Source organism: Magallana gigas, chromosome 8 (assembly GCF_963853765.1).
Source record: "Magallana gigas chromosome 8, xbMagGiga1.1, whole genome shotgun sequence".
Lineage (NCBI taxonomy): Eukaryota > Metazoa > Mollusca > Bivalvia > Ostreida > Ostreidae > Magallana > Magallana gigas.
The window spans coordinates 21953810-21966305 of record NC_088860.1 but is presented as its reverse complement, the minus strand read 5'-3'; the positions used below and the strand labels follow the sequence as shown (position 1 = coordinate 21966305).

The following is a 12496-nucleotide window of genomic DNA, read 5'->3' as shown; positions in this document are numbered from 1 at the left end:
TTAAAACTCGTATATTAGATTCTTTAACATACCAATGGAGAAATTATTGTTTGGCCATCTCGTTTTTTCAATATCACTCCATGTACTTAATTTACAACAGAGCATATTTCTTTTTCCGCTTTAAAGCGTTTTAGTTGCTGAATATCATATGTTTTGGAAGGAAAAATGAGGGGTAGGGGTCCTTCTTCCTGTAATCAAGTAAATGCATGATGCACTGGTGATTGACCGGTATCTTTGGATAACCCCACCCCACCCCAACCCCATCTCCGTTCTCAAATACGATAAATTAAAGATTTACCAGTGTTAACAAATCATTATACTATCAACAAATTAGAAATTCAACTCCAGAACTTGTGATTTATACATTTTTTTCAAAGTGCGTTAAGAGTGTCGATACTAAAAAATTTTGATGTACCATCTTAACGCACTTTGAAAAAAATTTTCAAAGTGGGTTAACTTAGTCCAAAATTTAACGCACTTTGAAAATTGTTTTCAAAGTGCGTTGATTTGGTCCTAAATTTGACGCACTTTGAAATATTTTTTCAAAGTGCGTAATTTTTTCAAAGTGCGTTGCCACACAGCTGTTAAAATCTACAAGATAAATTTGTGTGACATTGGCGCTGTGTTCACTGGGGCTCGGTTGTCGGACAGTGTAGTTCTTTTTTTATTTCTTCCCGGTGACAAAAATGAATAAAATTTTTAATCAGAGTTGTATTTCTTTGTATTGAAATAATTGTTAAAAAGTGTATCTACATGTAGGTCAAATAATCACGTAGAACTACAGGGGCGCAAATCATTAAAATGCAATACACAATGCAATATGTGTTGAAAAATATACTACTGCCTCTATATAGTTTCATTAAAGGGGCATGGTCACGATTTTGATCCAAAACTTTTTCCCTATTTTAATGTTTACAATGCTTCAAAAAGGCATTTTTAAAAATAAACAAAATTTAGGTGTCATTCGTTGAGTTATGAGCGAGTTACAGAGCTTACAATTCTTTGCTATGTAAACAAAGCTTTTATTTACATTTTAAATGTTGAAGTAAGAATTCCAGTTTTAGACATAAAATGAATGCTTTAAACGTTAGGGACTGCTTATTCATGTTTAAAATGAATAAGAAGATAGACAAATCAATTTGAAAAAAAAAATCCTGAAATCTTTACAGTTATATTAAACCTTTGTAAACAAAAACAGGGCTCGAGCCTTGTTAACATGACAAACAATTGTGATCCATGTACCTTGCTTACAACTCAACGACTGACTCTCAGATTTCATTTGATCATTATAATTGCATTCCTTAAGCATTGTAAATTTATACTGACTCAATAAAAACAGGGGAAAAAAAGAAGAATTTGACTAAAATCATGACCACGCCCCACTGTGTAAAGCCTCTTTCATTATGTCTGGCGGTGTATTGATTTATAATCTCTGAAATAATTATCTCGAAAAAATAATCATATAGAATTGTTGGATCCCCTATTTGTTGAAGTAACAATACTGTTGGTAAAAACAAAACAAATAAACCCCAAACAAATCAAAACAATAAACTATTTCAGTCAAAGAAATAGAATTTTTTTCTTCAGACTCACTACTTTACTATTTTCATTACAGTCAAATATTAATTTTCTCCTTTGCCACAGAAACAGCTGGAGATAGACGGGTGGTGACCCCCCCCCCCCCCCCCCCCTTTTGTGAGCAATTCGGAAAAAGTTATCTTTATCGAGCGCGATTCGTAATTTTCCCACAATTCCCAATGGTGATCACCCGGAAGTAGTAATTATAGATCTTTCTTTTGTACAAATTTTGTCAATAACTCGATAGAATTCGGTCTTCTACTCTGATTTGAAGATTTCCAAATCTGTTGAATGGTATGTATAGCATTTTGCATTCATTTATCTTTAAATTATCTGCTTTTTTAAGCTTGTACCAATCAAGTTGCAGTTTTACGACGGACCGTTAGCCTCGAGCAAAATTATGAGACATGACAGCGGAAAACTGATAATAGAGGGAACGTGAATAGTGTCGATGATATGTTTAAGTCACATTTAAAAAGGGCGGTGTTTGGACATGTACTGTTTATAAAAACCGTTTCCAAGCTTTTTCGCACTTAGACAGTTAGAAAAAGTGCCTGCATTGCAAGTGTACAATAATTTAATTTTATGATTTAAGCCATCATGAGTGGCATCAAAATTAATTATTTATGCCACATTTCTAAAGAAAACTTTGTGAACTAAGTATGATGGTCACTAAACAGTATATTTTCTGAACATCCAAACTTTGAGGAGGCTGTGTAGTTCGTGTAGTCAACAAAATTGATCCTCAGATCTACCATAAAAACTTATTCGCCTAATCAAAATGACTGGGGTACTGCTTTTGATATGATATACTTTGCCGAAGTTATTAAATGAGGTTAATGAAACAGTTGACGTTTGTAGTATTTCATTACACTTATTCAATTTCCCCTGGAAAAGACTAGTACTGCAGCTACCATGAAAGGGCCTATATGGTATTTTTGTTCATAAACTATTATATACTGTTACATGTAGTCAAGAAAAATTCTTAATATTTTGCATATTATTAATGAAGGCAGAAGGTTTTCATCTACAGTAATTTGAATTTAAAAATAATTGATAATGCAAACCAGATAAGTTACACGTCAAGACTTACAGTGCTTTAATCAGGAGATACCACTCAGTCCATGTATGTCTTATCAAATTATCAAAGGAGTGATATTTTAGATAATGAATGAGTTATCAAATTTCATTTCATAGATAAATGAAATTTGATTATTGAAAAAAAAAATTAGAATCACTTTCCTTGGGCTTGGATATTTCTGAAGACAAAACTTTTTTTTTTTTGGCATGACATATGATGATCATTTCATAATTGTTCAACTTGACTGAGCATGCAACATTGAGAATACTTGGGCCTATGATTTTGTATGCAGGTGAACTGTATACATTAAAAGTATGTTTCAAATTAATTTTGTGCCGTCTCTGTTAAAAAAAAAATAGTGCTCAATACAGTGGTCACATCATTTACATATTTAATATGCTTTTTCAAGGAGGTTAATATGGTCTTAAAGTGGTCATGTCCATCAAGCCTGCTGGATTCATTAATTTCATCAATTCATCTATTTGCTGGTGATCATAAGTTAAGAAAACTAAAATATTAAGATTCTTATTGACTATGTCAGTTATGTAATGTGCAATTTGATTGGCCAGAGTTAGATAGAATTTATACCTAGAAAACAGAAATCAGATTCTTGGATGAAATTTGTTTTGATGTAAAATAAGATGGATAACAACTCATTCCATTATTTCTGATGAACAGAAATCAGATTCTTGGATGAAATTTGTTTTGATGTAAAATAAGATGGATAACAACTCATTCCATTATTTCTGATGAAATTAATATAATGTGAATTTGGTGAATGTCCTGTTTTTGTTTTCACGGTAAACTACAAAGTCATGTCACTTCATAAAATTTGAGTTATCTCCCTGTAGCTGCATGCAAACATTATCTTGTGTCTGATCCACTTAACAAGTAACAACGTTCTACTTGCAGTTTGTTTTGTGTAAACATATTTTATTGTTAGAACTTAACAACAGAATATGTTTACACAAAACACACTACATGTATAACATGTAATCATTATATGAGTACATTAAAGTCTTGTTTTCAAAAAATATATATAAATTGTACATGTATTTTCTCATTTCTTCTCACAGGCCATGCTTTCCTGTTGCCTCTAGCTCCCCTGAATGTAAAACGTCGGTGAATTGGCCAAAGTCACGGTTGTTGCCAACAGACAATTGGACACTGCGTTAGCTGAGGTTTCGTCACTCTGGACAGGGGAGGGACATACCTGGGGCCAAGGATGCCCACTGGGCAGCCTATGACTAGTCCCATGGTGGACAGGGAACACGGAGGAATGTAAGTTTCAGTTTCATCTCTGACAGGGAAATTAAAACAGGAAGTAGCCCAGTGTTCGGTGGAATATGTCTTGTATTAGATTGATAACACACTTGTTTGTGAAGAAATTTTGTTTTTAGGGTTGACTGTATCTTTGTATCTTTGTCTGAATTTTTTTTTATCAAAATACAAGTCTTGCATACTGTAAGTGTCATACACTTGCTGCGAGGAAATTCATTGATTATGGCTAAACTTGATCATTCTGTGCTGTAAGTTGCGTATAGTTTGCTGGCTTTTTTTTTTTACACTATCAGACCAAAATATTGTATTTTTAGTTTTGGAGCAAGTGGTAAAAATAATAGAAATTGTCATGGATGCTTTATACCGCTAATATTAAGATTTTTACAGAGTTGGTGCATAATCAAAAAATGAAGGAAAGATTAAATAAGAGCCAGTTAATCCTGTTAATTGATAAGAAAGAATAATGAATTTGGTTTAATCTTTGTAAAAGACATTGCTAATTTTAGATAATTCATTAGTACCTATAATGAGTTGTGAAACTTTTTATAAAAACAAAGACCATACTACTGTCATGGGGTCTTTTGTAAGCTCATCAAAGCAAAGGAATCATTCTACGTTACTTTTAATTATATTTTCAATATATATATATATATATTAGTTTTGATTCGGCTTTTATATATATATATATATATATATATATATATATATATATATATATATATATATATATATATATATATATATATATATATATATATATATATATATATATATATATATTAGTGTTAAATCTAGGATTTGAAAAGGGCATGTTAAATAATGGTGAAAAGGGCACTTTTCTCTGCGGTAAATATAAAACCTTGAAAAGGGCACCTTTTTCTGGGGCAATATTATGAATCACTAATCCTTGAAACAAGCGTATTTTAAGGAAAATTTTGCATTGTAATCGAGTGTTATCTCGAGTTCTGTAATGAAACAAGATTATGAACAATAAATGATTTGCTTTTGCATTCACATAAGTCTTATTCAATATTTAATTTTCAATCTTTTTTTTTCTTTCTTAAATTGATTTACATTTATTTTTATCCCTTAGAACAGTCATGGCATTGGTCTGCAGCTGACTAGTTTTGGTGGTTTTGAATAAAATTTACTTTCAATAAAAAGGGCGACACATTTATTTATTATTAAAAGGGCATGGCGTTTAGAAAATGGCATGGCGCTGACAAAATGGGGCATGGCGCCACGCTAGTTTGCTTTAGATTTAACACTAATATATATATATATATATATATATATATATATATATATATATGACTATAAGCTTCTTTTGTAGAAGTTACTTCATCAATTTACGATAGACTAAATCTCAAGGGAAAGGGGAACATAAATTGTGTGTGAAGTTCATGACAACCCCCCCCCCCCCCAATTGGTCCTGTCATGCATCCTTAAGAAAAATTTTCATGCACAGAAATCTGGTAGTCAATAGGAGCTCCTTCGCTCGTGTGACTCAATATTAGTCATATATATATATAAAACATGTGATTGTTAAAATGTCTGGAAAAATCATGTCATGGTAGTTAAAGTAAGCAAGTGGAACTATACTGAAATTTTAAAGGTTTGACTGTTTTTTCCCCTATTAATCAAGTGTCCCAGACCAATATAAATATACAAAACTATTAGAGGGAAAATTTGTCATTGGGAAAATTTGTACATTGACTTAAGTCATAAAGTGTATTTAAATGACCAGATGCCCTGCAATAATCATTTGTAGATAATATAAAATACATGTATAAGTAAATTGACTAATCTTAATAACAAATACAACTAGAACCAGCATTGTTTTGGGCAATATACATGTCCCAGTACATGTATATTTCTTTAAAAAATGACAAAAATTATGAAGTTTAAACATGGTGTTGCTAAACCCATACATGTATGCTGTACTTGCAAGAGTATATTCAGATTAAAAAAATTTATTCGTTGATATAATAAATTAACAGTAAAAGAAAGGTAGAGATGTTTCATTGATAGCCCCTGAAGAATTTAATTGAATACATACCTTAAAATTGTAAACGCTGCAAGTGGATTTCATTCATGAAGTACCAGTACATATTGAATGAGAGAAATGCATTCACACGTCTACAAATAGCATCAATGTGTGATACATGTAGTGAAATTTAATCTGGGCCTGAGTCATGGAGTTTGAAAAATAAGTAATTAGATTGTCTGAGACAAGGAGAAGAGGGAATCTTGGCCAGTAACACACCTCATCTATTGTAGACCTCTAATCAAATTTCTGCAGAAAACAAATTGATAGTAATTACTCTTATCACCAGGCCTTTGAAGCACATTGTTTTAAATTTTGAAAGAGATGGTAATCAGACCATTAGTTTCAAATTACACCACTTCCCCACCGATCTGCTGCATGCTAATAAGAGAGAGAGAGAGGGGGGTACTGGCTGCGTAGTGTGTCTGGGTCGGGATCAGCCATGGATTCGGTGTATTCTCACTTAATGTCTGCTCTTTACAGGCGACACACACCATATATGGGACAGCCGGACTACAGAATACACGAGCTCAACAAGAGACTACAGCAGAGGAGTGAGGTAGGTGTATGTCTATATAATATATAACAATTCACTCACAGCAACTTTCACTGCACAGAGAGCACTCTTACTTCCTGTACAAAGTGTGAAGTGCTGTAGTGTTGAAGCATTGAGCTGTGTGGGAATTAGAAAGTATTGTTATGATGTAAACAAGAATTAAAAAAAAAAAAAGCTGATCTATATATACATTTCATATACCAGTGCTATATCTTAATAGACATTTTTAAAGACACAATAGATTGCCTTACTTTGTTGTTGCTTTTCTTAGAAATGTTAGAAATAGTAATCCAATACTTGTTTTGTTGATTTTCAATTTTTGCAGACTTCTCCCTCTCATGCTCATTATCAAACTAATCTATTCACACACACTTGTGCACTAAAATAATTCTTAACATTCATTGTTTAGACCGATTGATCTCTTCAGTTATAATTGCCCTGTTCTCTGTTTAGGAGAGTGACAATTTGTGGTGGGATGCTTTTGCCACCGAATTCTTCGAGGACGATGCCAGCCTGACCCTCTCCTTCTACCTAGAGGACGGCCCCAAACGATACAGTGAGTGTCTAAATACTGTCTTCTAAATCACATCGAAAGATGCATTAACTTTATTATGATTTTATACTTATTTTCGAAAAGCATTTAAACTTGCTTTTTGATAAATATGGCTAATGCATACGTGACCTCAGATGATAGAGGTTATTGGCAAGATGCTAAAAGTTATTGGTAAGATGCTATTGTTTTGGCACAGAAGTTTATAAGGAATTTAGAGACATTATCCATGAGTCTTACTTGGAAATAGTATGATTAAGATATACATTTGCTAGTAAAATCCTTTTGTCATTTTGATTATTGTTGAATTATCAGAACAGTTTTGAACTCTTAACTTTTTATACATCAAATTAACCAAGTTGTTCGAAAATCAGACCAGACTTCCTACAATTAATTTTAATTGTAAATCTGCCTCAAATAGCTTGACTGGTTACTTATAATTTAATCATCGTAAGAAAATGTGTTACTTATATTTTATCTATGATCAAGTTTCGGATACCTTATAATTATGCTGGTGGCCGGCTAGAACTCATTTTGATAGATTAATGTCAAAATCTATGGACACATTTCTTTATGCTGTATTTATCATTAAGCAGTACAAGACCTAGGGGGGACTTTGGTACAGTTATTTCAATAATAATTTTTATTCATGAACGATTGAAGATGAATTGACCTACTTTCAGCCATTGGTCGTACCTTGGTGCCGCGGTACTTCCGGAGTATATTTGAGGGCGGGGTTACGGACCTGTACTACATACTGAAACACTCGAAGGAGTCGTTCCACAACACCTCCATCACACTGGACTGTGACCAGGCCACCATGATCACCCATCACGGCAAACCAATGTTTACAAAGGTCAGAGCACGAGCATCGTCCGAAACCCTCCTTATGCTTATACTGATCATGGTTTCTTTTTGTATGTAAGGCACTGTAGCTCTATGGCATGACAACCTGAATTTTCCTGTATATAGAGCTACAGATCTGCATCTACTTGGATCTCATAGGCAATACAGAAATCTTTATCAATTTAAGGAGGCTGGATGGTCCACAAATTACCTATCACATCTGTCTTGAAATTTCAGATAATGAGATATGATATAAAGAAAAAATCCAAATGTTTTATTTTCAAAATTTGAATATTTTCCTATATCTTATACAGAACTCTTTGTCTAAAAGAGGACAAAATAGTGTAAAAATAGCCAGGACCACTTGGCACTTTTTAAATGCGTAACTGATAATAAGCTGTCAAATAATGATAAAAAAAACATTTTTGCATATAAGTGAAAATTTCTCTTTAGTCCTGTAACCTGTTTGGAATACCTGAGTCTTTTTCTTTGTGCAGGTGGTGACTGAGGGCAGGCTGATATTGGAGTTCACATTTGACGACCTAATGCGAATACGGTCATGGCATTTCCAAGTCCGTCAGCACCGCGAACTAATCCCCAGAAGTGTGATTGCTATGCAGGTAAATCAGGTATTCACATGTACAAGACCCGAGCTGGTATTATTCAAGTAATATTAACTTGCCCAAAAATAAGTGAACTGTTTTTTTACCATCACTGGTTTTATGTTCACTGTGTTTCGAAACACAGCCACTGTATCTTAAGACTGTTAAACAATTGAATATTTTACAGCAGGATCCAGCTATGGTGGAACAGATCTCCAAGAATATTACCAGACAGGGCTTGACAAACTACACACTGAATTTCCTCAGGGTCAGTCACTATAGGAAAATCTTGACAATTTCTTGTGCATATTGTAAACCAACTCTTATAAGTGACTTAAACCTTTTACAAATCTGTTAGACATTAGAATTTTGTTAATTAGGCTTCATTACTATTAGGTTTTGGGAACTACAAATATTAATGACAGGTAGCTACCGGAATGGATGATGAATGATCTTAAAATAAATTGAAGTTGGTTTTCAGTATATAATATAAACCAACATCTTTATCAAGATGTATGAAAAAAAGGTCATGTAACTTGCTGGAAATGAGTTTGTTATTACATGTATTGGTCATTTTTTGCTCTTTAATTTTTCTAAAAAGCCTTGGCTGCAAAAGTTAGTCACAGCAAAAATCAGTGGTAATTTGCAAAATAAAGTCTTTCTGAACAAAAGTTGGTTATAGTATTTAAGTAACATAATGGTTAGATCAAACCATCAGTAGCTGTAGTTTTATCCCTCAATACGTAGTAAAATTAACTTTTGTTCTGTAGTTATGCGTGATCCTGGAACCCATGCAGGAGTTAATGTCTCGTCACAAGGCCTATGGGTTGAATCCTAGGGACTGTCTCAAAACAACTTTATTCCAGAAATGGCAGCGCATGGTAGCACCTCCTGGAAAGGGGAAACCAGGTAAGTTGTCATCGTAAAGGTGCATCTATTGATTGACATGTTACGTCTTAAAGTAACTTTTAAGCAGTTTGTTAATACTATTTTGACATGAAGTTTGTGAGTTAGAGTTTAGGCTAACAAGTTATTATACCCCTGATCAGAAGGAAAGTGGAGTATAGAGTTTTACCCCTTTCGGTTTGTCTGTCGGTGTGTCTGTTTATAACAAATTTTCGTCACATTTTACTCAGCAACTATAATTGCAGATGCTTGAAATTTTAACACACTCTTTGCTTAGGTATGCCATATGGTGGGATCCATTTTTGTACCAATTAAACAACTTCCTGTTAAATGGCAATTTGTTTATTTTTAGCCTAAATTTTTGAACAAGTTTTCCTCAAAGATTTCTCAGCAACTATTAATTGCAGATGCTAGAAATTTAAAAACTTTTTTGTTTAGTTATGCCATCTGGTAGGATGGATTTTTGTACCAATCAGATGTCAACTTCCTGTTCTCAGCAACTATTTCTCGCAGGTTATTGTGTGAAAACTCTTTGTTTAGGCATGCAATATGGTGGGATTTATTTTTGAAAAAAATTGATGTCAATTTCCTGTTAAAAGTTGACTATGCTTATTTTGTATACCAGTATTCACATCAGAGCGGTGTTATCACGAGTGAACATTGGCTTACAGATATCATCTGGAACACAAGTTTACATTATGTAGTGAGAAAAAAGACCATAATTGAATGTGGGAAAATCAATTCAAATACCTTTAAAGTATTTTAATCATTGTTGTGTAGAAAATCCAAGACAAGCTGGAAAAAGAAGAAAACGAAAGTCTTCAGCTGGTACTGGAGGAAACATGAATCCTGGGGGAGGAGGTGGAAAGAAGAGGTCTCCTGGTCCTCAGGGTATGCCCCCTTCAGCTCCAGGGGTAAGTAGTAATGTTAATTTGTGAAATATTTCTGTTGTTTTCCTTGTCTGCTAATTTCAATCTCACTAAGAGATAAAAAAATTCAGTTTATCAACTTGCTTTAGATGCTTTTTCAGCATATACTGTAGAAGCAGAAATATTCGTTGAGGATTTAATTTCGTTATTTTCGTTGGCAATATAAATCAACGAAATTAAATCTATGACGAATTTTTAACCCTGGTATTAATGAATACAACAAGATTACGATATGACGAAATTAAATGACAACGAAATGTTTGGTTTAAAAACAACGAAATTTTGACCCAACAAAAATATATGTTTCTACAGTATTTCAATTGGGTTCTGTGCAGTAATGGTAGATGAGATTATGTCTGATGTGGCAATACTTTTGTAGGATGTAATGGTTGTCGGGGAACCCACCCTGATGGGAGGGGAGTTTGGCGATGAAGACGAGCGACTGATCACACGACTAGAAAACAGTCAGTTCGAGCCAAACAACACGGAGGAGGACAATAAAGACTTTCAAAACTCTCCCAGTCTCCAACAAAGTCCCTGGGGTCAGGACAAGAAGACCCCCACAGGGGGGAATAGTGGTGCAGGGACCCCAGGGGCTGTTCAGCAGCCCAATTCAGAGGAAACAAAGGTCAAAGTGGAATGATTAATCTCAACTGCATGAACACTACTCAAAGACAACATGTACAGTGTACATATTCCTGCTTGTCATACCAGTTCGTTTGAATGAGGATTTTATGTTGCAGTATATGGCAACTGATACCTTGACATCTTTGTTGTGTTATTTTCACATTCTTCTCGTGCATCAGTACTGAATCAAAGTTTATTATTTATGACATGTTTCATATATGATCCCATGTGTTATAATTTCATACATGTGACTTATTTTTTTTGGTTCAATGAATAGCATAGTTTAAATTTGTTCAAATGGTTTAAGGAATGATATTTTATAGAACTTTTGTTTTTGAAATATTGTCAGATACCCAGGTGTGGTCATCATGGTTAGTAAATGACATGATAACAAGTACAATATGTGTCCGTTTGAAAAGTGTTTGTAAAGATGCAACGCTGGATTTGGAGCAGAAAGTTACAATATCGGCACATTACATTTATTTATTTTAACTAAAATTCCAATCTTAAGATATATATATTTTGATTTACACTTTATGATGCTGGTTGCATTGATGACATTACATACATTTAAGAGAATCAGAGACAAGTGAATTTGTTTGTAAACTTTACCCAGATTTCTGTGGTATCTCATATGAAACAACGTTCAAGGTAGGCAATGGCCTTGAATTATGAAAAGGCAGCGTTTTATTTATTGTTATACCATATATACATGCATGATATCATAAGTTGTTCAGAAAACAAAAGTGGTGATCTTATTTGTCCATTTTCATGTAACTTGCTGCAAAAATTTGGTTCTCAGATTTTTAATTTTTTTTTCTTTTAAGATCTGTTGATCAGAAATTTAGAAAATTAAGTATGCATGTAAATGTATTTATAGTTTATTGTTTTAAACAAAATCATTACTATATACATATATATAGGTATTTAGGTTATTGAAATTGCAAGCAATACTGGTATTGTAGGTTGGCTATTTTGACATATTTATAACTTTTTTGAGCTGCATTAGGTGTGGTTACTTTAACTATAGTGCTTAGTCTACATTATTTACAGTCACTTTTTACCAGCAGAACAGGCTGCGAACATTTTTACAGAAATGAATGAATGGAATGATGGCATGGTCTTTGTTGTGTCTGTAGATCTGTATATCATTGTATCACTTCCTGTAAGAAGTCAATATTTATCATTATTTGTCAATAAAGATCTGAGACTGTAATTGTTTTCTCTTTTTCTTTTAGTAAAGACTCCCTCCATGAATTATTAGTGATAAGTTAATGGTTTCTTTTATTGTCAGAACTTTGAACCCATTAAGCAAATTCAAGTCAAATATGAACGATTATTAAAGACACTTAAGACTTTTATTTACAATATACTTTATTATGAACTGGAAGTAGGACAACTCATGTATGCATGTCGTGCAAAAAATGAGATAACAGTTTTGAGTCAGTATCTCATTTGTAACATTTAAAGCTTAGAGTGCATTAGAATCATTT

General features: G+C 33.3%; 1 protein-coding gene across 2 annotated transcripts; it reads left to right on the top strand.

The window, feature by feature from the left end:
• Window positions 1–1735: 1735 nt before the first annotated feature.
• On the top strand, window positions 1736–12219 carry LOC105325618 (LIM domain-binding protein 2). Of its 2 annotated transcripts, none has more exons than XM_011425263.4 (10): window positions 1736–1872; window positions 3736–3940; window positions 6471–6546; window positions 6997–7099; window positions 7777–7949; window positions 8437–8559; window positions 8732–8809; window positions 9312–9450; window positions 10228–10361; window positions 10756–12219. In XM_011425263.4, the coding sequence occupies exons 2-10, from the start codon at window positions 3885–3887 to the stop codon at window positions 11017–11019; spliced, it is 1146 nt and encodes a 381-aa protein (XP_011423565.1). In that variant the 5' UTR covers window positions 1736–1872; window positions 3736–3884; the 3' UTR covers window positions 11020–12219. The 2 variants fall into 2 exon arrangements, with proteins under 2 accessions (XP_011423565.1, XP_011423564.1); XM_011425262.4 differs by having other exon boundaries at window positions 8729–8809.
• The last annotated feature ends 277 nt before the right edge of the window (window positions 12220–12496 follow it).

Excerpts from the sequence above, each read along its gene's own strand:
- LOC105325618 (XM_011425262.4), top strand. The coding sequence starts at position 3,885 with ATGCCCACTGGGCAGCCTATGACTAGTCCCATGGTGGACAGGGAACAC. Across the intron at positions 3,941-6,470 it reads GACAGGGAACACGGAGGAAT|GCGACACACACCATATATGG; the intron begins GTAAGTTTCAGT and ends TGCTCTTTACAG. Across the intron at positions 7,100-7,776 it reads GGACGGCCCCAAACGATACA|CCATTGGTCGTACCTTGGTG; the intron begins GTGAGTGTCTAA and ends ACCTACTTTCAG.